Consider the following 27,703-nt stretch of genomic DNA (forward strand, 5'->3'; position numbering starts at 1 on the left):
TTTAATTTTTTTTTTTTTTTTTTTTTTTCCTTTTTGGAGAAACTTTCATTTATCTCCAAAGTGTATTTGGCTATAAGCTGTGGATCCACTTCCTCTTTAAATTTCAGTTACCAGACGTTGCTGATTTTAATCATTGATCCTTCATATTCACGAAACATAATTAATTAGTGGCCTTATTAATGATTAGCCCCGGAGGAATTTACAATTGGAGCACTTGTAGGGACATGTTTGGTAACATAACAGTATTTGAAATCGTGTTTAGTGTTTTGATTGGATCAAAACACTACCTTAATTAATTTTAGCGTTCTTTGAGTAATACTATATCTATTGTAACATTTAAAATTTGATAGAAATATCATATTTTGATTGCCAATAGACCTTTTCAATGAAAATTTATTTCATTCTGTTTAAATAAATAAATAAATGAACATTATATAGAGACAAAAATAATAATTTTCCCCACATAATGTTACAAACAAGTGCCTTTCCACTCTCCTTTTCAACGTTTTCTTTGCTTTCACCATTTCTTTGATTCGCAAGTTTCTTTTTTTTAATCTAAAGGGTGGATTGGACACTAAGAGATAACATTTTTTTTTTTCTTTCTTTATACGGTAAATCACATAATTTTTCAAAACAAAAACAAATGCTCCATCCCTTACATTTGAAAAAATATTATATTTTTAAATATTGGTCACATTTATAATTTCATAAAACATAAATTATTGTTTCATTTTTACTCTTTGTATATGTCCAACCGTGATTGTTTCACTTTCTCAATAATTTATTATAATTTAAATAAATTAAGGATAATATAGTCAATTATTTAATAATTTTTTATAATTTAGACAAATTGAATGATTATTTTTAAGGATGTGAAAACTCAAATGTGATAAGCATTTAGAAACAAAGAGAACAAATTTTTTTTTTAATACTAAAAAAAAAATTTGAATACCTAAATATATTATCAAGTTATATATATATATATATATATTTATGTATATTTACCATTACAAGGTGCAAGGGCCAAAATGGATGGAACACAATATGGCCCTGACTTTGAGAAACTTTCTTCATCTAATTAATTGCTTTAAGGACCCATCAACCTTTCTAATTATTTCTCACCACTAATCACCAATAACTTGTTAGGGTCGCTACACTACAAAACCTATAGTTCAATTCTGAGGCAGGACAAAACCTAAAATTGCCACATTAATTTTTTAGTTGATTCAATTTTTTTTTTTTTTTTTTTTTTTTTTTTTTTTTGTCATTTTGTATCATACAGCAAGTGGATCAAAAAAGATTTCACCTTTACTTTTTATTGGAGTATTGGGCGAGGGTAAGAAAGAAGAGACTTCAAATGCAAGGAATCCGTAAGATTAATGGCAGCTCGAAACAAAAAGGGAACCTTTTTAATTAAAGTGAAAAAATTAAAAATTAAATTTTTTAACGGATAACATAATAAAAAGACGATTCCTTTGTTTCTTTTTCTTCTTCGTCTTCTCCTTCTCTGTTCGTATAGTGACACATTTTCCACACATTGTCCCACTGAGCTGAGCCGTTACTTTGCTCATCAACGGCCAGTAATGGGGGCGTTATGGTCATTTCTCACGGCCTGAAAACAACAACTGACAGCAACTAGCGAGCGGTTTTTTTTTTGAGAGAGAGAGAGACACCAAAAAAAGTTCTTCGTTTTAGTTAACAATAAACTCTCACTCGATACTCAGGCATTTATAGAACTTACCATTAACAAAAACAAACAAACATAGTAATGTTCAGATTAAAAGCCATAATCATTTTCTTTTACTTATTATTTTCTTGCTGATCGATGCCTCTCTCTCACCAATTTTTTCTTTCCGTTTTCTTTGCTTCTACTCTATAGTTTTGAGTTCTTTTTTTAATTTAATTTTTGGGTTTGTGCTCCATTTTGTGGACTATTTTCTTCATTATTCATTATCCTTTTGAGAAAAAGCCGCAATGGAAACTGGGTCAAGCTCAAATCCTGTGGACAAGTCAGGGACGCAAAGAGAAAGAGCTAAGACTAATACGAATTTAGGCTCTATGTTGCCGAAGATCGAGCCATTTGTGGCAAGAACTGACCATAATCCAAGAGAGTTGAGATCTTGGGCTAAGAGAACTGGTTTTATATCCACTTTTTCTAGTGAAACCACTACAAGTAACAGTGGAAAGTTTGATAGTAGTACTGGTTTTGATTTGGAGAAGGGTGTTCACCATCACAAGAATGGTGGTTCGTCCCCAAAAATCGAGATCGACCCAGTTCTGGGTCGGACTAGAACTGCTAGAGGTTCAGAAATTGAAGCGGATTCGGGTTCAGCTTCTAGGACAGGTAATGGGTTAAGGAATGGGAATGACAGGAGTTTGGGACTGAGAGATGAGAACAAGAGGAGGAGAATTGGAGATGAGTCTGTTTTGGGAGTTAAAGGTGAAGAAAGGAAATTTGGCTTAGATGGAAATGGGAATGTGAATGGGAATGGCAACAGGAATGGGAGTGTAAATGGGACTGGAAATGAAGTTCCAGCAGCTATTCCAGCTCTGGAGCCAAAGAAAGAAGAAGAAAATGCTTTAACTGATACTGGATTTGAGATTTATCAAGATGGGGATGATTCTGCTAGTGGTGGGTGGCACAGACGGAGTGGAATGAAATTCGGTTTGAGAGATAATCCTGGTTTTGGTTAGTATCTTTTACTTCTTTTTTTTCACTTTTTTTCCTTTTGTAATTGGTGTTTCTTTATTCTCATTTGATTTGTTTATTAAATTGGAAATGAAACCTCTGTTTGTTAGCAATATGATCGGATGTAAATTTGTTAGCAGACAGAAGTTTACTTGTTGTGTTTAAGTGTTTTTCTGACTGGAAGTTGGAAGAGCTACCATTAGCTAACAATTTCTATGTGTCTAGTTATTTATCGGATGAAGCCACACACTAAACTTATCAATCAGGTTTAGTGTAATTGCAGCAATATCTCTCTGTCAGAAATGCAGTAGACATGGATTAACAGCCAAGTCAATACATGAAAGAAAGCGAACGTGTCATAGAGGAAAGAAACTGCAGTTTTAGGAATTCACCTCTTGTTGACTTGGCAGTCAACATTCGTATCCATCAGTGTTCTTCTCTAATTTTTTTGGCAATTTGCAAAGTGTTATTTATTCATTTTGTGAGACAAAGAAGTTATTTCTTATAGTGCATATAATTTCCCTTGTTCATAGTAGTCCTGAGCATTCAATATGAACCAGGCTTCTAGATCTTTGAAGTTGTCAGATCTTTTACTCTCTCTCTTTTGAACCGGACTTCATTTTGCCTTATGGCTTCTAAGGGAATTATGCAATTTGTACACTTCCAGGATCGGTGTTCAAAGTTCCAAAAATTTAACTAAATATCAAATGATGCAAGGACTTCATCTTTTAGAGCCTATGAAATGTTGCAAAGCTGCAAATCATTTGACAGGATTATTGGGTTTTCAGTCTTTTTGATGCTTATTCCTTTTGTATTCACATAACTTTCCCAGAAATCGCTTCTTTTCCCTGATCTTTTCGTCTTTAACTGCAGTACCACTTATGTATTATGGCCTGCAGCACTATTTATCATTGGCTGGGTCACTGATTTTCATTCCCTTGATCATTGTACCAGCCATGGGAGGAACAGATGTAAGTTTTGATTATCATGGATATCTTCATTTTAAGTACAGTTTAGAAAGGGAGTTAACAGAGCTTTATAACAGATGTGTCTTTCTTTGTATAAATGATGACAGAAGGACACTGCTACAGTGATTTCTACAATGTTGCTGATTTCTGGCATTACAACAATATTGCATTCCTATTTCGGTACCCGGCTTCCATTAGTTCAAGGGAGTTCATTTATCTATTTGGCACCAGCATTAGTTATTATGAATGCACGGGAGTATCGGAATCTTTCAGAAAATGTATGTTTATATTGCTAGGAGAAATCTTTGAAGTCAAATACCTGGCAGCTTTAAACTTGTTTAGCTTTACCAAAAAAGCATTTTACGATATGAATTTCCTAGTAGACCTTTTGCATCTCAAACGTACAACTTTTCAACCAAAAACTGGGGAACCGAAAGATCATACATTGTATACATTGTTAAACTTCTGATTTTGAGTTATGAGAAAATTCTAGTAATAGTTCTTGCCCTTTTATGCTTGTTCCAAGCATCAGGAAGATTTGCATCCATGAACACTTTGCATTTTTCCTTTGGTGCTCTAACTTTGCAGTTGATTCATTTTCACTTTAATTGTAGAAATTCAGACACATAATGAGGGAGCTCCAGGGGGCTATAATTGTTGGTTCAATATTCCAAGTCATCTTGGGATTCACTGGTTTAATGTCTCTTCTTCTAAGGTAAGCAAAGAAAGTGCATATAATGCCTTTCTAGTTTCTTCTACAAGATTTTAATGCTTATCTTGGTGTCCATTAAGCAAGAGAAGTGCATATAATGCCTTTCTAGTTTCTTCTCCAAGATTTTAATGCTTATCTTGGTGTCCATTACATTAATCTAGATTGCTCCCATCCTTTTCTATCTTGATACTATTTGCAACGATCTCTTTTCTCATTCAGTTCTGGCTGCATAATGTAGCACTGACTAAAAACTGCTTTTCCATGTCTGATGTTATTTCTTTATGCTAAATGGAAAAGATTAAAGGAAAAAAGCACTTTTGGGCCTCTGAACTTTTTGAGTTTTGCCTGTTGAGCCCACTAGTTTACAAGCATGTGCTATTGAGCCCACAGATTGGGCACTGAGGACTTGTTTAATGATAGAAATATAGAAAATGAGAATTGATCAGACATTTGCTAACAGCAATTTAAGAAATTCACAAAATTGCTTCAAAAAGTTCTGAAGCACAAATGAGTTTTTTCCTTTTCTATAATTTTAATAATTCCTGTGGTAAAAAAAGTAACTTGCTGCTAATGAATTCGTATTTGTTCTGCTTTTGCTATTAAATGAGTTTGTGATGTCCTTAAACTCAAATGTTTGTCGACTCAATAACAATTGAAGAACAGGGTTTTACATAGACAAATTTCAAAACGTTGAGGGGTTTATAAATGGCTTTTGTCAATATTATATGCATAAATTCTGTTACATTGCTCTGTTGATAACTCTTTTTCTTTTAATGGAATTGAATGCTTTATTGTCTAAAGCTATATAATTTTGGAAACCCATCTAATAATTCTTTTCCTGGTATGAAAATATCTTGCAGATTGATTAATCCAGTTGTGGTTGCACCAACTGTTGCTGCAGTAGGTTTAGCATTTTTTAGCTATGGTTTTCCGCAAGCGGGTAGTTGTGTGGAAATTAGCATACCTCTGATATTATTGGTTCTTGTATTCTCTCTGGTAAATGATATTCCTTGAAAATGAAGTAATCTGAATATATGACATTTTTCATTTTTAATAGGAAGGTCAAAGCATGCGATATTCCTATTTTCATTGCATAACTAACTTATACTCATTTGTCTTCTTAGTTCATTTATTTGTTCTGAAAAGAGTACAAAACATTTAATTTTTGTGTTGTTTATGCTTCTTTGACAGTATCTTCGAGGATTATCTATATTTGGACATCGCTTATTCCGAGTTTATGCTGTATGTTTTCTAGCTCTCTATTTTGTTTCACAACCTTCATCCCTTCACCAATAAATACAAAGATTGCTGACATTTTCTGCTGGTGCAGGTCCCCCTGAGTGTAATGATTATCTGGACATATGCATTCTTTCTAACCGCTGGTGGAGCATATAATTACAAGGGCTGCAGTCCTGACATACCGAGTTCAAATATTTTAGTTGATGCATGTAGAAGACATGCATACACCATGCAGCATTGCAGGACTGATGTTTCTAATGCATTGAGAACTTCTGCATGGGTCAGAATTCCCTACCCCTTACAATGGGGTATTCCCATCTTCCATCTAAGGACTTCCTTGATCATGATAATTGTGTCACTAGTCGCATCAGTGGATTCGGTTAGTAGCTTTCACTACATTCATTTATCCTCAAACTTCATATTATAGTCCCTACTGTTAGTAAGTGAGAAAGTACCACATGATGGTGCAGAAGGGTGCTTCCATCACTTCATGTTAAAGGGAAAATCTGTGGGGAAATGAGCTGCAGAAGAAAAAAAGAAAAAAATCAAATGCATCTCTAAGATGCCTATCATCTTGTAGCTTGTCCAAATTATGATAGCATAAGTTGGATTTACCTCCTGCTTTCATGAAAATAATGTATTATTTGCACACAGCCACATAATAGAAAACAAACCAACAAATAAATAATGCAAATCGTTTGACTGCAACTACAGTAGAGAACTCAAACTGATTGTTTTTTTCTAGGACATTTTTATCATACTCAAAATGAGAGAACTGAATTAGTAAAAAGTATGATTATGACTTCAATGCAAATGGCTTACAGGTTGGAACATATCATTCTACATCCTTCCTAGTTAATTCAAAGCCTCCAACTCCAGGAATTGTCAGCAGAGGAATTGCATTGGAGGGATTCTGTAGTCTATTGGCTGGACTTTGGGGTTCCGGTACCGGTTCAACTACCTTAACAGAAAATGTTCATACCATCAATATAACAAAGGTGGCTAGTCGAAGGGCTGTAGTTCTTGGAGCAGTTTTCTTGATTCTCTTCTCCTTTGTAGGTAAACACCTTGAACTTGTCAAACATGGTCTTTCTTTATGAATTAAGGAGAGTAGTCACAAGGTGAGTTCTGGAAATGGTTTACCCTTAGATCTAGCCACATGTTTTATTAGGATGCATACCGAAAGGTCAGGTTAGGCATCCAAGTGAATGTTATAACTATTTTTTGCCTTCTGAGGTTGGAAAGAATTAAAAGACTGTTGAGAAATATATGGCTTCCTGTTTGATTATATTCTAAAAAATCTAATTTCTACATGCACATAAAAGGCCCTAGACCCCTGCGTCTCCCCAAGTTATGATTTTGCTCATAATTTGTTTATCCAAGTATGAAGGAAAATATTACAACTACTCTGCATGTTGTTAGAATATTCGAAGTGACTAGTTCTAGTCATTTTGGCAATGGAACCTCTTCACAAGCCCAAGCCCACGTTCTACATGCTAGTTCATTTATTTGATGTGCTACCTCTTTCCTTGTTGATTCAAAATATAAAATCCAAATAAAAAATTTGATGCATGTTTTTATACGAAGATACATCCCAGGAGCGTCAGATTGGTTACACATTTAATCCTTTCTTCAAACAAGCTATACTGTATTGAGTGCATGAGTACTTTATGTGGCAAGTTATTGCATTAATAACTTGTTTGTGTTTAATAGGAAAAGTGGGTGCCATTCTTGCTTCTATACCACTGGCATTAGCTGCTTCAGTACTTTGCTTCATGTGGGGACTTATTGTGGCATTGGGTCTCTCAACTTTGCAGTACAGTCAAACAGCGAGTTTTAGAAATATTGCAATAGTAGGTGTTTCATTGTTCCTCGGTCTGTCAATTCCTGCCTATTTTCAGCAGTATCAACCTGAATCTAGCTTGATACTACCAAGCTATTTTGTCCCATTTGCGGCAGCATCAAATGGACCAGTGCACACTAGCAGTAAACAAGTATGCCCCTGACAACATTCTTTTCTCATCAGTAATCATATGCGTAGTAATTTTTATGAGCATTAACCCTATTTTCTGGTTTTGCATCTTGAGTTCTGTTTTTTATCTTTCTGACATTGAAAAGCTGATCATTCTTTTTTTTCTTCTTCTTCTTCTTCTGTTTCTGTCCATCAGTTTGACTTTGCAATAAATGCCCTCATGTCCTTAAACATGGTGGTGACATTCTTGATAGCATTTGTACTTGATAACACGGTCCCTGGTACCCGACAAGAAAGAGGAGTGTATATATGGTCACATCCTGAAGACTTAGTTACTGATCCATCTTTACATGCAGATTATTCACTTCCCCAGAAAGTTTCTCGGTTTTTCTGCTGGTCAAGATGTTCGCATACGTGATATACAGTTTTTTCAGGACATTTTTTTTTGCATGATCTTTAGCAGACTGCAGTCTGTGCTTACATGTAGTTATGGAGTGCCTAGGCTGAGATATATTTGGGTTGCAGATAATACAGCTACTAAGTATGATGTTAGTAATCTATACGTTATCATACTGCACGAAATTTAGAAATTTCATACATCACTGAATTAGTGATATTATATTTTGTAACAGAAAGAAACATTGTTGAATTCACATTTTGTCAATAGTCAAAACATTGGTCAAACCAAAAACTTGAGCTCTGTAACCCTAAACCCTATCTTGCTCTTGCCATGTCAAGAAGAAACAAAAGAATTATTATGCTTATTATTCTGATTTATAATTGTAATGTACAAAATGAATGCATAAATCATAATATTATGAGGTTACATTGGATTTATTGTTATGCCATTCTTGGATGAGGAAACGAAGGGTGTGATTAGGGGTGAGGAATTTGTGCTTAAGCCTTAAATTTGTCATAGGTGAAGTATCATGTCCCATCTTTAGCCATTCTTCTATGGCTTCCAATTCGTAAGAAAACCCATCTGCAGCTAAATGTGGATTTTTCATCACATCCTGCACACCGTTTCATTACTAATTCAGTATAATGCACTTTAATAGGTAATTAAAACAGTCAAAAAAAAAATCTTTAAATAACATTTTGTGTTAAACAGAGCATAGAATCTCTGTTTTCCTTTGGGAGTCTGGATATGAAATTGAGGGCAAAAAAGGGCTGAGATGGGATGGCAGTAATCTCTTTTCCTTTAATCAAAGGTCTTAAATTTGAGTCCAGGTAAGTCTCTTTAAACACTAGAGAGGGAGCGCTTTTACTCCCTTCGTGGGCCTACTCAATATGAATTTAGATTAATTGAGTCAATAACACTTAGATGGTTAAAACAAAAAAAAAGATGCCAACGTACCTTAAATATAGGGCAAAGAAAAATGCCAGGCACTTCACTACGCTCCTCTTGACCGACACTTTCTTTAACAATACCCTCAGGTACACCTTTGGCAACCATCTCATTAGCCTTTTTCCTCACCCCATCAAGTTCTTCCAATACAGTTGCTACACTGAAATCTGTATTGGGCCCATAGTTAATGGACATGCACTTCATTGCTATCACAACAAGTTGCTCAGCCAAGTCCAATGGCCATTGTCCTGCCAACTCATCCAAAACCCGAGCAAGGGCTGTCCGGTCCATTTTTATTGCCTCCTCAACAAGCCCAGCCCAATTTCTCCCAGTCAATAAATGCAATAATAGAACTCCAAAAGCCCGAATATCCGACCGTGTGTCACTTTCACTTTGATATTGTCTTGACCCAAACCCACTTATCTTAGCAACTAGGTTACGGTCCAAAAGAACGTTAGAAACGGCCAAGCGACCATGAACAATGGGCCTGGGCTTAGCCATATGCAGATAGACCAGGCCTGAACATACCTCATGGGCTATTCTGATACGATCATGCCACCCAATGGCCCTTTTAACTTTTCTGAGGTTCCTTTGGGAGGAAAACAAAATTTCCCTTAAACTTCCATTGTGCATGTATTCGAAAATTATACATTTTTGCTCAGTGCAGAACCCCAACAAGGCAACCAAATGTGGGTGTCTAATGTTGTTAAGGAACTTCACCTGCATGCCATAAGGAAAACAGAAACTATAATCACGTTGCTTACAACATGTTCAGCAAAATTAATTTTTTGATAGCTATTAATTATTTTAATAATATTTAGATGTTTAATTAATTTTTTATAAAACGCTAAAAGCTATACATTATGAAAACTAATATTTTAAAAAATGTTATTTTATCCTCTAAAATCTGATTGCAGCACTGTAATACCGAAAAAAATATCAGTCAAAAAGCTAAAAGATATCGAAGAAGGCCTTAAAAACTGAGACAAAAGGTCTAAACTTTTGTTGTTGGGTTACAGTACCTTAGTTAGAAAATCTTCCTGGGACAATCCTCTGTCAGAATTAAGCAATTTGATTGCAACAGTTGAATTATGAAGACGCCCTCTGTACACATTAGTCCAGTCGCCGCCGGACTTTAATCTGAGATTGTCAGAAAAACTGTCGGTAGCCAATCTGATATCTTCTGCACTATATTCTCTGTAACCACAACTTAACGCATTCAACTTTTTCACCATTCCAATTGCATCTTTTTCTTTACAAAACTCAATTCTTCTTTGAAGGACATCTCTTTGTCGCCTTAACTCTTCAATCTCTCTCACCATTTCTGCCCTTATAGTCACTGCCTTCTCTAATTGAGTTTCTGCATTTGATCTTGCTATACTTGATAATTGAAGCTTGCTAGAAAGCTCTGACTGGAGTTCAAGAATTGACTTTAGCCTGTTCTTGTTTTCTGCAATATCACTTATTATTTCTTGAATGTCTTCTTTCTCATTATCCAATCTTTTCTTTATCTCTATTTGACTCGTAACCTCTTCTTTTATCCTATCTTCAAGTTCCTCCACCTATAAAATATTATAGAATAAGTTTTCTGAAACAAGAATGAGAAGCTTTATGTAACTTTATTTTCTTACCCTGCTATTGCATAAACTGATAGCCCATTCGGCTTTTGCAGACCTTTCTGCATTTGCCTTGGCCTCTTCCTTTTTCAACCGGATTATTTTCTTTGCTTCGTTTATTTTACTCCTCTGTATAAAATTTTAGCATAAATAAGAAAGAAAATTATCGTTAATTTGAAATATTACAAAGTCGATATTATGTTGTCAATAGAAGGGTAATCCAAGAATAGACTAGTTGTGATAATAACATTGGCAAATTTTCATTGAATGGCCGGTTTCGATTCATTCAACTTGTCTGTTGAAAATTTTCAAAATGTTGAATTTAAACTATTTTTGTACCGCAAGTTAAATTATCTTTGTACTGCAAGTTCTAGTCCGACTCCAACTAGTTCTCGCAAGATTCCAATGAACCGATGGTTCATGATTCTGACACTATTCCAATAGTACACATTATTTTTTTAAAAAAAATGAAAATTCGAATACAGAATTATGTTTTTTTTTTGAAAAGAGGATTATGTTTTTGTTTTTTGAAAAAAATTAATGTGAAATTGAAAAAATATTAATAAAGTTTATTTTAAACAGCCTTACTATACTCATACCCATATAAAAAATAAAATTCATTAACTTTGTAAATAAATACAAAATGATCAAATAAATTATGATTTTATTTTGACTAAATGTTAGAAAATTTGAAAGGAAAATAATATTTTAAACATTGTAATTTTTAACTATGTAAAAAAATTTGAAAGGAAAAAATTCGTTAAATTCCCATATGTACCTAACAATATGATATTACATTAAGTATTTCACTTTTTTTTTTTTTTTCTATTTTCACTTTTCTGGTTTTTAGTTTTTTATTTAATGTTTCATGTAGTAGCAGAATTTTTTAGACTTCAGCTAGGTATAGTACAGACTAAGTGATTAAAAAATTTTAAAAGAAAAATAGAAATTTTGATACAAATCAAATCAAACCACGGTTAAACCATTAGTTCTAAATAATTTAAACTCATTTTTTAATATAAAAATAGATTTTAAATGATTCGTGAATCGGTCATTCTGATTCAAAATTTTGAATCAACGCGGCTTCAATAGTATTGATTCAATACAATACAGTTTATTTTTAGTTCCAATCAAACGGGTGCACATGCCTACCTAGACTCATTTGACTCGTCATTGTCATGAAACTTCCAAGAGTATCATGACAAATGCAATAGAGTCAAAGCGGAAAGATAAGAAAGAAAAGTGTTTGGTAGCCAAAGTGGACTATTGAACCTAAACCTCTAATTACTACCTAATAAACAACAATAATTGCAACCACATATGCAAAAAAGATTCATCACATACGTATTTTAGTTGTAAAATAAGGATTAGGAAGAAAACTTTCCTTAAGATGACTTTTTAAGCTTGCAACAAACAAAACTTCTTAAAATTTTAAAAAAATAATAAAAACAATTTGCTTACCATTATAGAATTAGTAGGTTCCGTTACTCCTCTCTCCAATGGACCAACCTGTAGAAGAATATCATCACTTTCTTTCTCACGACCTTCTTCATCTGAGTTCAAAGACAACAAATGCTCATAATAATTTTGAATCTCTAGAACACAATTTTCCCATTGAGTTCGCAAATTCGGCGAATCAAATCCTTTCGAAGAGGCAGACATTCGAGAATGTCTTCCTAGAGAGTTATGATCAGGCAAAATTTTTCCTAGCCAACTTTTTATGTTACCCTTTTTTGTAACATTGCTTCCTTGATCATCCTCCATTACAGCTTCTTCATTTTCTCTTCTGAGAAATACCAATTTGCCTCCACAAATTATGAACAATTCGCAGAAATTCGGTTTATGTTGATGGACATAGAATGATCCACTAATGGCATTCTTTGATCTCCTATAGAAAGAGAAAATAATAAAAGAACAGCAAAGAAGAGAAATTTCTTGAAAATAAGAAAAAAAAAAACTGAAAGAATATAATTCATACCATGATGAAGACCTCAAGAATGTTAATCCCAGAACCAATTTGGTAATCTTGTGTCTTGAGATTAAATCAATTATGACTCTGTGAATGGGTTCATCAGATTTTTCAACTTTCAAGATTTCAGCTTTTACCTGAAAATCAAGAAACAATCCAAACCAAATTCCTGAAAATGAAGCAATTGCGCGCATTCTAACAATTATTCAATCCAAGAAAGCAAAGACACCACAAAGTCAAGAAAATGAAAGAATTGAATTCTAAGAATTATCCAATCCAAGAAAGCAAAGAAATCAAACCTTTCCACAAAAAGTTATGAACTTGGAAAGTAACTTTTCTATCTTTTCTTGCTCGTACTTCCTGAGAACTTGCAGTTTCTCTTCACTCACAGAACTTGCAGGGAGTTTCCCAACTGAAATTTGTTCTAACAAAATTAAAACATAATAATAACGACAATAATAACTTCTAAGTTCTAACGAAGAACAAGACAAAGAACTCAAATTTTGATAATGAAACTCACATGGGGTATAAACAAAGTCCTTGGAAATGTTGTTGGAAGAAAGGTGGAGAATGACTATGGAGATTGGATTAGGTTTCCATTTCCTAATTGTCCAATCCAAAGTTTTGAATCCATCTTGTAAATCATTTCCAAGAATAACATAAACCTTCTCCACATGATCATTCATTCTTGAACTCCAATCACTCAGCTTTGGCCCTTAATTTCTTGATCAACCAAAAATTGAAATTTAACTAGTTGAGACCAACCCCATCAAAGAAAAAGAAAACACACAAGGCAGGCAGATATAAACCGTGTTAAAGGAAAAACTGAAAAATTAGTAATGAAAAGGAAAGAGGTTGTGATATTTGCAAAGACTTTGTGATATTCAGAAAAGACATCTTGGGAGGTAGTATCTATGTAACCTTATATGGATCATAACTTGGATTTTTCTGTATGTAAGATAGCCAATTAGCGGACGATGGGTCATTTTCAATGTTCTAAATTTTTCAACCATTTGGCATTTAAGAGTTGAAATTATAATTGGAATTTATACCATTTCTATGATCCTTCCTAGTTGAAAAACACATGTAAAAAATTATTTATTTGAATTCCTAACAATATTATGCTTAATTAAGAAAAATAAATCATTATCTGCATAACTAATAAATTTCATTATGGGTCAATTCCAAACTTAAAAGAGAGGAAACTCAAGATTTTCCAAATTTTAATTGTTTTCTATTAATAATTTATCTAATTCATTTATTTTATTTTAAAGTAAAATTCAAGTTTATGGATATTATGTTTCACTTAACCATGAAATATGAAATTTTATTGATTTCACAATTCATGAATTCTACATTTTATAAATTTCACATTTCATCCATTTAAGCAGTTATGAATTTTTTAGTTTCATAGCATAGATAATCATCTCCTAATCGAAATTTAATTAAGGGGAAAAAATAGCACATTAAGACAATTGTACAAAACCTATGCAATTAGAGAAGCATATCTACTTGGGATTAAACTACTAGATCGTAGAATTTAAATTGGAATAAACTTAGATACTTACATGTTATTTAATTAAAATTTAAATGTATTATTATTACCTGACTAAACGACAAATTTATCTTCTTGTCGCGACAAATCAATTGCATGACTTTATGTTTTGGTATAATCTTATAAAAGCTTGACCATTGGAACATGTCATGTGTCACGCGACGCACATTGCCAACACATTTTTTTTTTTTTTTTTTTTTTTTTGACATTGAACACATTGCCAACACATGATTAGGAAATAAAATTACACATCATTCATCAACGCTGTTCTTTTTTTAAAATAGAACGAAATCAGAAAAGCACTTTTTTTTTTTTTACCATTATTTCAACCATCCTTTTTTCCTGCATATAGAAAAGTGACATCTGCCACATTTCAATTCCAACTCTGAAAAGCAGTCTATGTATGTATACATATGCCGCGTTTTCTTTTTTCTTTTCTTTTCTTTTTTTTTTTTTTTTTTTTTTTGTTATCAAATTTTGTTTTCAATTGCTACACAAAATTGTATTTATAAATTTATTTTATTGATAATAAAAATAATTTTATCAATTATATATATATATATATATATATATAAGAAAAAACTATTCATACCATAACGTCCAAGTATATTAAATACTATCAGAAAGAGAATAAAAAATATGAAGATCCAATTATATTATAATAGCAAAGTGTATGTACATACAATGCAAAGATTAGTTTCGCAAAAGATGTGAGGAATTTGGACAAACTAATTAGGACTGAAAAGAAGTCTAATTATAAGAAATAGATGATGCATAGTAGTAAAAAATATAAAATATTTTTTAAAAACAAAAATAGTACTTATTTTTTAATTCATATATAGTATATAATTTTTCATTATTAAACAACAACTATCAACAACATAAAGCAAATATAACATCACAAATTTCTGAATGCTGTTTAGGTGGCATAAAACAAATGCTTAGGCGAGCATTTAACATTGAAAAGATTGACATTAAAAGTCTTCCAAACATTGTATATGAATAATTTATACATTGAGCCATAAAACAACAAGGGGGTGTAGCTCATATGGTAGAGCGCTCGCTTCGCATGCGAGAGGCACGGGGTTCGATTCCCCGCACCTCCAACTATTTTTCCTCTTTTTTTCTTATTATATGGGCCATCCTACTCGCATTAAAAGCCCCGACATTTTTGTTTGATGAAAGCCCATAATATCCAAAAGCATGTTTTTCTTTCTTTGTCTTAGATGGGCCATCCTACCCGCATTACAATTTACAAGGCCCTACATGATGAAAAGCCCATAACTTCCGAAACAGTAAATACCAATACCAATAATTTGGTTTAACAATATTGACCGTCCTTGGGAATGGAAATACTGCAAGTTCAAATCGTTTTTTTTTTTTTAAAAAAAAAAAAAAACCATGGAGGAAACAAATCAATTGGGAAATATATAAATATATATATATATATATATATTAGAATAGCATTTTTTAGATTTTACCAAATCTGCAGTTGAAACTTAAGATCCAAGTATGTTATTTTTTTATGTCACAAAATATGATTCCACTCCCACATGTATTTATAAGATGAGATTAATTAAAATTAATCACCCGAAACTTAAGATCAAAGTATATGCTCAACAAAATTTTTAGACTCTTCTTTAATACCAATATATCAAACCTTCTAGTTGTACTTTTATAGTTTAGCTCGTAAATCGTATATAATCCTATCAAAATCCATACGAATAATAATCCAATTTGCAACTTCTGAATTCTGTAACTTCAGCTTTAACGGCTAAGTTAATTTTTTATTGGACACACTAATTAGGATAGCATAGAACTAGAATCATATTATAGATTGATTAGATTTGTCTATTGAATTTCAAACATTCCTTTTGTTTTGTTACATCAGAAAATATATTCACACATTCTTTTATAATTGCTATAATTAGTAACTAATTTCTTATATGAAAGAAATTAAATAAATTTTGGTGATTTGTCTTTAATTGATAATGATTAAGAATTACATATTGTCATTTTCCAGGTATTTTATATTGTTGATATTAATTACTAAGATTTAACTACACTCTCCTCTCATTTTGTTTGTTCATTATGCATTTTTTGGATGTCCTAAAATGTTTGGAAGATTTCAAAATTTATATATGTAAATAATTAACTTTTTCCATGATAACTTTTGTATCCTTTCATTAAATGAATAGTTTTTATTAATATTTTAATGAGTTAATGATAAAAAAAGAATAAAATAATTTATATTGATTAAATTTTTAATATTTATATTTTGTCGAATTATGCTAACAAAATGGACGGATAGATATTATATTAATCAAATAATTTTCAAGTCATTTTGAATTCACACTGATAATTATAAAATTGGTTATCAATTTGATATGAACTATTAATTTATTTGACTTTGATTAAATTAAAAAAAAAAAATACTAATAATACAAAGAAAAGAAAAGTATAGGAGAAAAATGAAAAATAAAGAAAGGGGAAGAAGAAGAATACAATTAAAGACATGATTATGTTAATATATGTCGGGGACAGGGAATGCACGTGCGCCACCGAAATCGAAATCACCGAGGAGGGGAATTTTGAATAGGAAAGATGCTGTGCACGTGCCTCTCAGTCAAAGGTCAAAAGCAGCGATTGCACGAGTCTTTTGGACCTTAATCATAATAATAATAATAATAAAGAGTTACTGTTCTTTTTTTTTTTTTTTTTTTTTGGGGGGGAAAAAGAAGAAGAGGAAGAAGCCAAAGATAAGATTGATGATTAGGATCTATTCCATGGATTGGGAGCTTACTATTCTTTATTTTCTTTTTCTTTTTATCAATAAAGAAAAATATACACATGCACATGACGTGCAATTAAAAATTTACACACATCTTCTTCTTATTATTATTTTTGATTTATCTAAGTTAATTTAATTGCTAAATATTTGAAGAATGAATTTATAATTAAGTGAATAAAATTAATTAATAGTATAAAATTATCATTATAAAATCATTTATAAATACAAACAGCATCAACCTACATACATATATAAATGTAATATCATTTTATTTTAATACAAAAAATACAACCTTTAATTATTAAAATTAAAACAATTTTATTATTAAAAATAAAGAAACTTAAATTTGTATCTTTATTTTTTTTAAGTAAAGGATTGATTGGGGCGGGATTTAAACAAAGCATTCACATTTCATCCGCATGGGTAGACCGATAGCACGTGTGATGTCACATGCCGTTAAAGATGCACCATCTCATGTAAGCAAGTTGCAGGTTTCACAAGCCATGGATAAGTACCCACATTTTTTTCTTTTTTTTTTTTAAAGAAAAAAAGATAAGTATGATATAATATTAATGACGTAATTCAGTATATAATTTTTCTCCTATAATAAATTAATTATTGGTAGATAAAATGAATATCATATACTTATTTTACATTATATATTTAGTGTTATCAGAAACAAACCAAATAATGACCGATACTTTTTAATATATGTATATGTCACGGTACCTGAATTAGGATCCTGGAGTCATAAAAGACACCCATGTATAATATATTTTAAGAGGTCTACAGATTATAAATTTAACGATTTAAGAGGTTCATTTTATAAATATATTATTAGTTACTTAGAAAAAATTTATAAGTCAAAATATGCATGTGCACCCCTCTCGACTGTATGTACCTCTGCCATCAATATGATAATATTGTGGATTACATAACAAAAGATCAATTTTCTCTTTGAATAATATTAATCAAATTGATAATAATTTTTTACTCCTTTTAATTTCTATAAGATAAAAAATAGAAAAATTATTGGGATTTGTTTATAAATTTTAACGGTTTATCACCGTACACCATTCATCAAAACAACAAAAGTAAATAAATAAATAAAAATTAATTTTATTTTTTCAAAGCAATTATATAACAATTATAATTCAAATTTGAAATAATTTTAGTTTTTGAATCAAAGAGAAATAATTAAATACAATTTATATTTTAAAATAAATAAATAAAAAAAATACATAAAAGAGAAGGCAAGTTCTCCATTTTTTATATTTTAGCCGCAAAAATGAAAAGACTGTGGTAATTGCAAAGAAGCAGACAAACGACTTCTTTGGCCAAAAGAAACTCAAACTCCACATCCAGGTGTCACTTTCGGCCACGTCATTCACAAAATCAGATCAGATGGGACCCATGACACTACAATTAAAGAAAAGAAAAGCAAAAAAAAAAAAAAAAAAAAAAAGAATTTGCTTTCAGGCAGTGACTTCAGCTAATTAAGGCACCGAATTTCCAGCAAATAATACAGCACTACGTGGGTTTTGCATTTGCATATATCACTCCTCATGTGTGCCACTTTCTGTCTTTTAAATTAAAAAAAATATTATTATTATTTAATCCTTTTTTTTTTTTTTACATAATATTTTTCCATACAATGCACGGTTCGTATCTAGTGTGTTGAGTTCGACTTAAATTCATGCTTAACATTAAGCTCAAAATATTTTTTAGTTTTGCTTGATTTATCAAATTTTTTAAGGAAGCAACAATATTTTTGTCCATTCAATAAATGTATTTTCGTGGATATTGAATTCACTCGTAAGAGATTGAATTTACTTACCACTCAATTATCAAATTTATTATTTTCCAGTGATAATAATCAGGACTTAAATGAATAAAAAAATTAAATTTATTCCATCCGAATTTCATTTTAGTCCATGAATATAATGGTATTTCTTATACACGCTTTTCCTTTTGAAAAATCTTCATTTACACCGTATTTTCAATATCGAGCGGAGATTATATTTAAATAAAATTCTCTCAAAAATGGTAATGTTAAAGATTAAAACTTCATCTTATATTTATAAATAAAAATCCGGTTAAAAATACAGTCTACTAAAAAGATGGAAAACAATTAAAATTTGAATATTTGTAAGGTGTACTCATTAATTAAATTTGTTATTTTTAGGGTTTATAATAATTTTTTAGCTGAAATTAAAATTAATAAATGAAGTAAAAACAAAACGGTTAACGTTGGATGGCTCAAAAAAATTTTACTATAGAAGATTAGGTGCATAGGATTAGGGGGTTGCATGCTTTGCTATTGCTGGTCTTAGAAGTAGGGATACAAATTTGTAGGCACTACTTTATACAAAAATTGCCAAAAAATCACACACTATAACTCTATAACCTTAAAAGCTGGGTTTATTGCTTCGATTTAACAGAGGAAAGAAACCTGAACCGGATGGTCGGCCTCACTGTTTCCGGTATTCTCGCTCTCTGGTCTCGCACTCCTTGCTTCTTCCCTTGACCTAGCTACTAATTCTACTGCTGGATCCACGACTTTTATTTATACATCTTTAATTATCATTTAATCTATTTATGGGTTAATATTTTAATTAGTGTAATAAGAGATTATCTAATTAATTATGATAGATTGAGTTAAGTTTATATTTATGCGTGTAACCCTAGTAAAATGATAAAATATTTACGTGTCATACTAGAGTTAAAAAATCTCATATTGGGATAATACCAAAAAATTGTTAAACTTTTTTGAGTAATATTAACGATTCTAGTAAAATTATTGAAATTTATTCGGCAATATTAATTGTTCGTTGTTTCACCGGCTCTAGTAGCTAAATATTAAGGGTGACTTTTTATAATATAGTCCCTCAATTTTTAAATACTAGTATCTAAGTTACAATAATTAAATTCTATTTCAAGATCATTAATTAAATTCTCAAATTATATCCTAATTCAATAACCACTTCTGGTCTTTCTCTTCTTTATATATGTTTTATTTTTTTATTGTCAAAATTATATAATTGTTTAATTTATATTTAAGATCTCGATTTAAAATTTTTATTAATAAATTTATTTAAAAGTTCACAAAATTTTTTAAAGGTATATCTATAGCCAATGCTCTTGAATGTACTAGAAATATCTCATAATTGTGTAAAATTAATAAAATTGAAAATATAATTAAGTGAATTTTTTAAAGTATTTGAGGCGTCCGAAAAGTGCTGATATCCAACATTGGTACAGCGGATACGTTAAACCTTTTTATATTTACAACTAAGATTAATATAATACCAGAGTATAATATAAATAATAGATATTAGCTACCTTAAAAAATGTTACTAAAGGGAGTATATAGAGTAAATGCGATGTTTAGCTTCCTGTCTCTTATTAGTTTTGAATGTCCTAATATCATATATATAACAAAATGGAATCATATGCTCTAATACGATGTTTCTTACATTTAGTTATACTTATATATTTATATTCCAATATACGTTTGTAAATTTAATCACGTCCTTATATTTTGTTAATTACATCTATAGTTACGTGTTAATAAATTAAAAGTATTATTATGGTTTTCTTTTTGGGTCTCTATATATAGCATGTTGATCGATCTATATTGGGAATGATAAACAATTTACTTATATTTTCGAAAAACTAAAATTTGCAAGAATTATATATATATATATATATATATATATATATATATTAAGTGGTGCAAGTTATGTTAATTAAATTTGATGCTAGACAAATTTAATTTAATTATATTACACCTCTAGTCAAATTATATAAATACCATTATAGTTTATATCTTAATTTTTTAAAGTAATGATATTACCAATTGAATGTAAATAGATGAATGGTTAAAAAATAAAATAAATGAATTCATTATTAACATTTGGAACAAGCCTTATATAGTAGAGTTATATATGAGTTTTTTTTTTTTTTTTTTTTTTTTTTTTTTTTTTTTTTAATAAATCCTTTAAAATACTACATCTAATAAATCCTTCAAACTCTAATTTTGGAAACCTTTCTTTTATTTCTAGATCATTATGGTTTAAACTGCAAAATCAAACCATTAGTTTTAAATAGTTTGGTTTGGTTTATAATTTTATAGACTGCTTTCAAAACATAACATCGTGTTATTAATTTAATCGTTATATGCTTTATCTAATTTGAAACTTTAAAAATACATTTAATTTGTGAACAGGACAATTCTTTTTTGATGTCATTTCTTATGTTCAAAATGCTGTAGTATTGAAAGAAATTTATTTGTTTTATAAACAGTTCTTATTGGTCGGTTACACTTTGGTAGATCATGAATATCAATTACATATAATTTTATTGTTTTTGTAAATTTAAATTGCCAAAATTGATATTTTATATGTTATCAAACAACTAATCACTCTCTTGCTAGTTATAAATTTTTTTCTTATATTATATTATACATTACATTACATATCGTATCTGAATTCATTATGTTGTTTAATTATAATTAAAAAAATTAAATAATGGCATCAAACTTCAAATCAGACCGTATCAAACTGTTTTTTACGGTTTGATTTAGTTTGATTTCATTGATTAAATGGTTTCATTTAGATTAAAAAATCTATAAACAGTAATTTATGGTTGATTCGAAAAATTTTTTCAAACCGTACCAAACCAAACCAAACCGTGCTCAGCTCTAGGTTTAACTACTCCTTGTCTTATAGTTTAATTTTTTTTACTGACATTCTAATAATCTACTTTACCTTTTCAATATGTAAAAAATTAGAAAGTAACTGAAACATAAAAGTTAAAAATGGATGTATTCCTCTGTCAATCTCATATTACATTTACAAGAATTAATTAACAAATAACCAGTTGATTTTTTCAAACTCATTACAGTCAAATTACAACTAAGACAAAGCTGTTCAGTTATGCTAAAATAACTACGATACAAAGATTGGATTTGGATAGTACCCAAGATCCGACCCAGACTACCGTCCAATTGCATGAGAAGTGTAAAGCTGCATGAAGGACAAGTGTGTAAATCTCAGATAATAAGACAAAAAAATAATTATCCAAAAAAAAAACAGTAAGGTTAATTTAGTAATTTCAACACAAAACCTGAAAGTGTAGAACCCTAACATAAATTTCTCAAATTTCCGCCCGTCCGGATCTTTCGCGACGTTGTTTCAGACATATTTTCTTCCCCGCAGTGCTAAAAAGTCACTGCCCCTCTCTCTCTCTCTCTCTACAACTTTTTCCTTAATGATAAACATATTATATTTATTATTTTATTTTTAAATTTATTATAATTTTTTTATTTTCATTGCACGTATTTTTCTAACCGCAGATAAAAATAATTCAGTATCTGAAAAAAAAAAAAAAAATTCCTTCCTTGCTAAAATTATATTTCATATTTATTTTACATAATTCACTTCTATTAATCCGTCAACATAAAATTTACAATACTAACTATTTCATCATCACTAATTTTAAATATAGTGATATGCTATTTTAATTATTATTGAACATGTGCCGTAGTACTTTATTAATTGATTATTAATTAATTACAGTCAAAATAATACAAGTAGAAGTGATTTACAGTAAATTTTGATTTATTTAAAATTGTTGGAAAACGTCTCTGGTTTTACGCCGGTTGGCAGATGAAACCGCTCCAGCTATCTCATTATATATAGCCTGCACCTCCTGCTACTTTCATTTTCTCTCTTTTTTCTCTGAACCCAGACTTCAGTTTCTCTTTATCTCTGAACTAGATTCTTTCTTGCTTCATCCTCTCTCTCTCTCTCCGACTCATTTGTTTGCATTGAATAGTTTTGAATGTTCTTTTTCACCTCAAAATCAAAATCCCAAATGGGTTTGCATGCATTTGTATTTCTAAAATAAAACTTCCTACTTAAGCAGCTCTTCAAATCTCTGATTTTTGTTTTTACTTCAATAAATATTTGGGATTTTCTTCTCGACTTCGTGATTATCGTTTCATATTTGGAATGGGAAGTTTTTGAGTAACGGATTAAGGTAAAATTTCAGTTTCGGGTTTTACTGGGTAAGGTTGTTGGGAAAGTATTTTATTTTTGGTTTGTATTTGTTTGTTTCGCGAGAAAATTTTATTTTTAATATTGGGTTTTGTTTGGTTCTTCAGGATTTTTGTTTTTTAAAAAAAAGGGTAAAAGAAACGATATGGCACCAGCTACTAACTGGCTTTCCTTTTCACTATCTCCAATGGAAATGTTGAGGTCATCTGAATCTCAGTTCATGTCTTATGAAGGCTCTTCTACTGCTTCTCCTCACTATTTGATCGATAACTTCTATGCTAACGGTAATAACTTACTCTAATTGATTATCTCCCTTTTTCTCTTTATTTTTGTTTGCTTATACCAGTATTGAAAAGGCTAAACTTCTGTTTGGTGTCCGAGAAAGTACTGGAAAGATAAATATATGATGAGAAAGCTCATTTTTTTTAAGCAATCGAATGGAACTTTAATGTTTGGTATTAACTAGTTGAAGCTTACAGTTGCACCAGATAAGTGTAATTAACCGACTCAAAATCTGACTATAAACAAGCAAGTTCCGAGCTCACTTTTCTGTTTGGTTGCTAAGAAAACGTAATGAATTAATGGGAGGTAAAGTATAAACTCCTAATAGATTCGGAGGCTTTCATTAAGTTTTGGTTTCCAATGATACTCCGCGGAATATCCTTAAATCTAAGCGTAAAATCTGAAGTCCCATTTCTTTGAGGCGTTTTATCAGTACATATGTGTCTATATGTATGCAACCAATCTTTATGTAACCTTAAATGCTTAATTTGATAGCTTTCACGGAATCACTGAGTTAACTCGCTATAACAATTATTTACAGGCTGGGGAAACTCGAAGGAAGCACAAGTAGCAACAACAATGGCGGAGACTTCCATTCTCACAAGCTTTATAGACCCAGAAACCCAACACCATCATGCGCCTAAACTTGAGGACTTTCTTGGCGATTCATCATCCATAGTTCGCTACTCAGATAATAGCCAAACAGAGACTCAGGACTCAACTTTGACTCACATCTATGATCAGGGCCCTGCTGCTTACTTCAATGAGCAACAAGATCTTAAAGTGATTGCTGGGATTCAAGCTTTTTCAACCAACTCGGGTTCGGAGGTTGATGACTCGGCCTCAATGGCCCGGACTCAGCTTGGTGGCGGTGAGTTTGTGGGCCACTCAATTGAATCGTCTGGAAACGAGTTGGGTTTCTCTAGTTGCACTGGTGCAAATAATGCTTTGTCACTCGCGGTTAATAATAATAATAATCAGAGCTCTGCAGAGAAATCTATTGTTCCTGTTGAATCTGATTGCCCTAAAAAGATTGCTGATACTTTTGGCCAAAGAACTTCAATTTACAGAGGAGTTACTAGGTAACACAATTTTTGCCTCGTGGGGTTTTCTTGTTTTGTTAATTACTTCATTGAGTTTTGATTTTATTGGTTTATGGCAATATCTTCCATTACTAGTCTTTTTCTTTTGCTTAAACGTTTTTCAAATGGAGAATGCATAAAATGAAATTAAAAATTTACACATTAACGTGTAAAAATCAGTTGGGTAGAATTAATTCCTAACATTTTATTTTATTTTCTTTTCTTTCCTCAATAAATTTGATACAGACACAGATGGACAGGTAGATATGAAGCGCATCTATGGGATAACAGCTGTAGAAGAGAGGGTCAGGCCAGAAAAGGGCGTCAAGGTCCTCTCATCTCTCTCTCTCTTTCTCAATCTTTGACTCTCTGCATATTAAAATGAAAAAATGCATAAAAATTTTGTTATTTTGTGTTAAAAAGATTTATGTACTGTGCCACTGAAAAGAAACTTGCATGCATTGAAAGGGCATTAACTAATGGAGAAGAGAAGAAAGGGATCTATATTTCTGATAGCTATATCTTGAGTCTTTTGTGATGATTGATAGACTGATAGACGATGGTATATACAGATACATATATTAGTATTTATTTATTTTTATTTTCTTTCATTCAATTATATTATGTGATTGATTTGATCAGCTGTGCCGCCATTTTGTTGATTTTTGGCTCTCTCTCTTTCTTCTCTCACCTGGGTCCCCCATCTCAACTGCAAGGTTTTGTTTGACACGACCCACTGGCCATTTCCCGCAACCATTACCCCATGCCTCAGACGTTACAGACATCAATGAAAAAACTCTGATGTTTCCTCTCTCAGCTATGGCTTTTTTCACTTTTGCTTTGCTTTTCTTTCCTTTCAGCCATTTCTCTGCAGTGTGTCAATGTTTGACCAAACCACCCATATTCAACTCTAATATATATCAATGTCTTTAATAAAAAGGGTTCGTAGCCCACTATTATTGCCGAAACTTGCTGACATTTTTGCTGGCATTATGGCCTAAAACTGCAGGTCCTTTCACACATAGTACCTTATGGAAAAGTATTATAACATTAAAAAAAGAGTTTTTCTAATTTCTGATAATTTTTTGATTAGAGTTGAGATTCTAATATGGTGAAGTTCTTGATGCAGTGGAATTTCTGTCAAGTTTAAATAAATTTAGATTGCTTTAGTACTGGGTTGTTGAAAATATAATGAAATACCTTATCTCTTTATTCATAGACTAGCACATGTCAATCACATGGTTTTCTTCGTATATTTTTTGTTTTTAACTCAAATTGGAGTGATGAACTCAGGCTGAAATTTTTGACCACCTTTGTTTCTCATACTGACATTTTTTTTCTTTGCTTTTGCACGAAAATTGGGAACTTGTGGATATTTGGCTCTTCTACAGTATACCTAGGTAAGCTGCTTACCTTTATTTTGATTCTTGATATTTGTTTCAAGCTGTAATTTCTTTTCGCGCTAAATAAAGAATGTCGAAGAATCTTTGTTTAATTGTATATATCTATACATACATATAGGTGGATATGATAAGGAAGAAAAGGCAGCCAGAGCTTATGATTTAGCAGCTATGAAATATTGGGGCCCCACTGCAACTACCAACTTCCCTGTAATATATACAGCTTAACTTCTTGATCCTTTTCTTTATATATAGATATATATATGTGTGTGTGTGTGTGTGTGTGTTGATCTTTGTATTTTGCATGAGAAGCTAGGTCGATTAGACTTTTAACTAATTAAAGCTGGCGGTATATGCCTTTCTTAGGTTAGTAATTATACCAAAGAATTGGAAGAGATGAAATATGTGTCCAAACAAGAATTCATAGCTTCACTGAGGAGGTAAATGTTCAAATTTGAGACTGTAATTTTCCCATTTTTTAATTCTTTATTCATCGATCCACTAATTGTATTCATTGTGAAAATGATAGGAAGAGTAGTGGGTTTTCAAGGGGAGCCTCTATATACAGAGGTGTTACAAGGTTTGCGTTCACTTTTGAATTCTTTATTACTTACATATGAATTACAATTTAGATACATAAGTGATTCAAATGTTGCAGACATCATCAACAAGGACGTTGGCAAGCTAGAATCGGTCGTGTTGCTGGAAACAAAGACCTTTACCTTGGCACATTTGGTAAGGATATGATTCCTTTTAGCTGTAAATTGGGGGTGTTTCATACTATGCCTTTACTGAAAGCAGACTAAAAATTATGCTCGTCTATTAGTTGTACTTTCTGTTTCGGGGCATGAACTCGGTAGACATGTTCAGCTGATTGTTTTCTTAGTCATTCTGGATTGATAATTAATTTGCTTGATTAATTTCAAACGTTTCTGAGATGAAATTGTCTTCATCAACGCAGCCACTGAGGAAGAAGCGGCTGAGGCATATGACATAGCAGCCATAAAGTTTCGGGGTATGAATGCAGTGACCAATTTTGAGATGAGCCGGTATGATGTTGAAGCTATCATGAAAAGTGCTCTCCCCATAGGTGGGGCCGCGAAGCGCTTAAAGCTCTCACTAGAAGCAGACCAGAAACCAACACTGAACCACCATGAACAACCTCAAGGCAGCAGCAATAGCAGCAACAATATCAGTTTTGCTTCTATTCCACCAGTCTCAGCTATTCCTTGTGGTATCCCTTTTGATAACACAACAGCACTCTATCATCACAACCTCTTCCACTACCTTCCATCCGGTAATAACTTGGGTGGAACCGATTCTTCTGGCTCCACCTCATCGATGGGGATTCCAATGACTACATTGCCTCAAACAGCTGAGTTTTTTATATGGCCTCACCAATCTTATTGACCAAAGCAGTTTTGACTAAAGAAATTTGGCTAACATGTAGCGAAAGCAGCCATCTTCTGGCTGGAAAACATTGCTGACTGTCTTACCTTTAATGTAGCTCTTAATTAACCATGGCAGTAGTAGGAAAGACAAGACAGGAAGTTTTTATGTTTTATTGTTTTCCTTTTTGGCGTTTAATGGACGGCTAAGGTGCAAGTTACAGTAGGATGCTGGATTTTGTAAGTAACTTCTCTTAATATGTTGTCTAGATGAGACATGTTGAATGATAGGGGCATTTAGTTGCGGAAAGGTTCATTGTCTTCCAATTTACCAGCCTTGGAGTTGCTCAATCTTCACAGATCAAACATGTTAGAGGAATTGGCTATTCCATTCCATTTCTCTCTGTTTCCCAATCCATGGCAAAATGGGGTTATGCAGTATCCAATTCATTCTCTCCCCTTTCTTTCTATTTCTTGTTATTTGACTAATTCCACAAGGTAATGAGTTACTGAAAAATTAGTGACAATCATTAAGTTAATTTTCTTGAAACAAATTAGATGAGATGGATTGTATGAAAATAACTTCTGCTGCGTGGAAAATACCACAGTTTTGCCACTTTTGGTATTTTCGTG

General features: G+C 31.6%; 3 protein-coding genes and 1 non-coding gene across 5 annotated transcripts; 3 read left to right on the top strand and 1 right to left on the bottom strand.

The window, feature by feature from the left end:
- Window positions 1–1,513: 1,513 nt before the first annotated feature.
- LOC105641694 (Xanthine/uracil permease family protein) lies at window positions 1,514–8,406 on the top strand. 2 transcript variants are annotated; one of them, XM_012226286.4, is made up of 10 exons: window positions 1,517–2,689; window positions 3,563–3,660; window positions 3,765–3,935; window positions 4,272–4,372; window positions 5,230–5,365; window positions 5,561–5,611; window positions 5,700–5,987; window positions 6,433–6,667; window positions 7,322–7,602; window positions 7,777–8,406. In XM_012226286.4, the coding sequence occupies exons 1-10, from the start codon at window positions 1,975–1,977 to the stop codon at window positions 7,996–7,998; spliced, it is 2,298 nt and encodes a 765-aa protein (XP_012081676.1). In that variant the 5' UTR covers window positions 1,517–1,974; the 3' UTR covers window positions 7,999–8,406. The 2 variants fall into 2 exon arrangements, with proteins under 2 accessions (XP_037497692.1, XP_012081676.1); XM_037641764.2 differs by lacking the exon at window positions 5,230–5,365 and having other exon boundaries at window positions 1,514–2,689; window positions 3,765–3,837.
- On the bottom strand, window positions 8,312–13,409 carry LOC105641693 (U-box domain-containing protein kinase family protein). Its single transcript, XM_012226284.4, has 8 exons — window positions 13,034–13,409; window positions 12,813–12,925; window positions 12,523–12,650; window positions 12,006–12,432; window positions 10,560–10,673; window positions 9,951–10,490; window positions 8,938–9,648; window positions 8,312–8,593 (listed from the first exon to the last, which is right to left on the bottom strand). The coding sequence occupies exons 1-8, from the start codon at window positions 13,197–13,199 to the stop codon at window positions 8,396–8,398; spliced, it is 2,397 nt and encodes a 798-aa protein (XP_012081674.1). The 5' UTR covers window positions 13,200–13,409; the 3' UTR covers window positions 8,312–8,395.
- Window positions 13,410–15,101: 1,692 nt separating this feature from the next.
- Window positions 15,102–15,174, top strand: TRNAA-CGC (transfer RNA alanine (anticodon CGC)). The gene has a single exon. It is a non-coding gene; the product is annotated as a tRNA-Ala (tRNA).
- Window positions 15,175–22,565: 7,391 nt separating this feature from the next.
- On the top strand, window positions 22,566–27,511 carry AIL7 (AINTEGUMENTA-like 7). Its single transcript, XM_012226288.4, has 10 exons — window positions 22,566–22,901; window positions 23,026–23,202; window positions 23,742–24,282; window positions 24,529–24,611; window positions 25,674–25,682; window positions 25,804–25,892; window positions 26,049–26,122; window positions 26,212–26,262; window positions 26,341–26,417; window positions 26,644–27,511. Exons 2-10 carry the CDS (start codon window positions 23,064–23,066, stop codon window positions 27,090–27,092), a joined length of 1,512 nt encoding a protein of 503 aa, XP_012081678.1. The 5' UTR covers window positions 22,566–22,901; window positions 23,026–23,063; the 3' UTR covers window positions 27,093–27,511.
- The last annotated feature ends 192 nt before the right edge of the window (window positions 27,512–27,703 follow it).

The sequence above is a fragment of the Jatropha curcas genome, chromosome 3 (genome assembly GCF_041381405.1).
Source record: "Jatropha curcas cultivar XTBG-Jc1 chromosome 3, XTBG_Jcur_1.0, whole genome shotgun sequence".
Lineage (NCBI taxonomy): Eukaryota > Viridiplantae > Streptophyta > Magnoliopsida > Malpighiales > Euphorbiaceae > Jatropha > Jatropha curcas.

Bases quoted from the DNA above. Each gene is read 5' to 3' on its own strand.
- LOC105641694 (XM_012226286.4), top strand. From the start codon at position 1,975: ATGGAAACTGGGTCAAGCTCAAATCCTGTGGACAAGTCAGGGACGCAA. The intron at 4,373-5,229 runs GTAAGCAAAGAA...AATATCTTGCAG, and splicing joins TTAATGTCTCTTCTTCTAAG to ATTGATTAATCCAGTTGTGG. The intron at 5,366-5,560 runs GTAAATGATATT...CTTCTTTGACAG, and splicing joins TGGTTCTTGTATTCTCTCTG to TATCTTCGAGGATTATCTAT.
- LOC105641693 (XM_012226284.4), bottom strand. From the start codon at position 13,199: ATGAATGATCATGTGGAGAAGGTTTATGTTATTCTTGGAAATGATTTA. The intron at 12,926-13,033 runs GTGAGTTTCATT...AACAAATTTCAG, and splicing joins GGACTTTGTTTATACCCCAT to TTGGGAAACTCCCTGCAAGT. The intron at 10,674-12,005 runs GTAAGCAAATTG...AATTTTATACAG, and splicing joins AACCTACTAATTCTATAATG to AGGAGTAAAATAAACGAAGC.
- AIL7 (XM_012226288.4), top strand. From the start codon at position 23,064: ATGGCACCAGCTACTAACTGGCTTTCCTTTTCACTATCTCCAATGGAA. The intron at 24,283-24,528 runs GTAACACAATTT...AATTTGATACAG, and splicing joins ATTTACAGAGGAGTTACTAG to ACACAGATGGACAGGTAGAT. The intron at 26,263-26,340 runs GTTTGCGTTCAC...CAAATGTTGCAG, and splicing joins ATATACAGAGGTGTTACAAG to ACATCATCAACAAGGACGTT.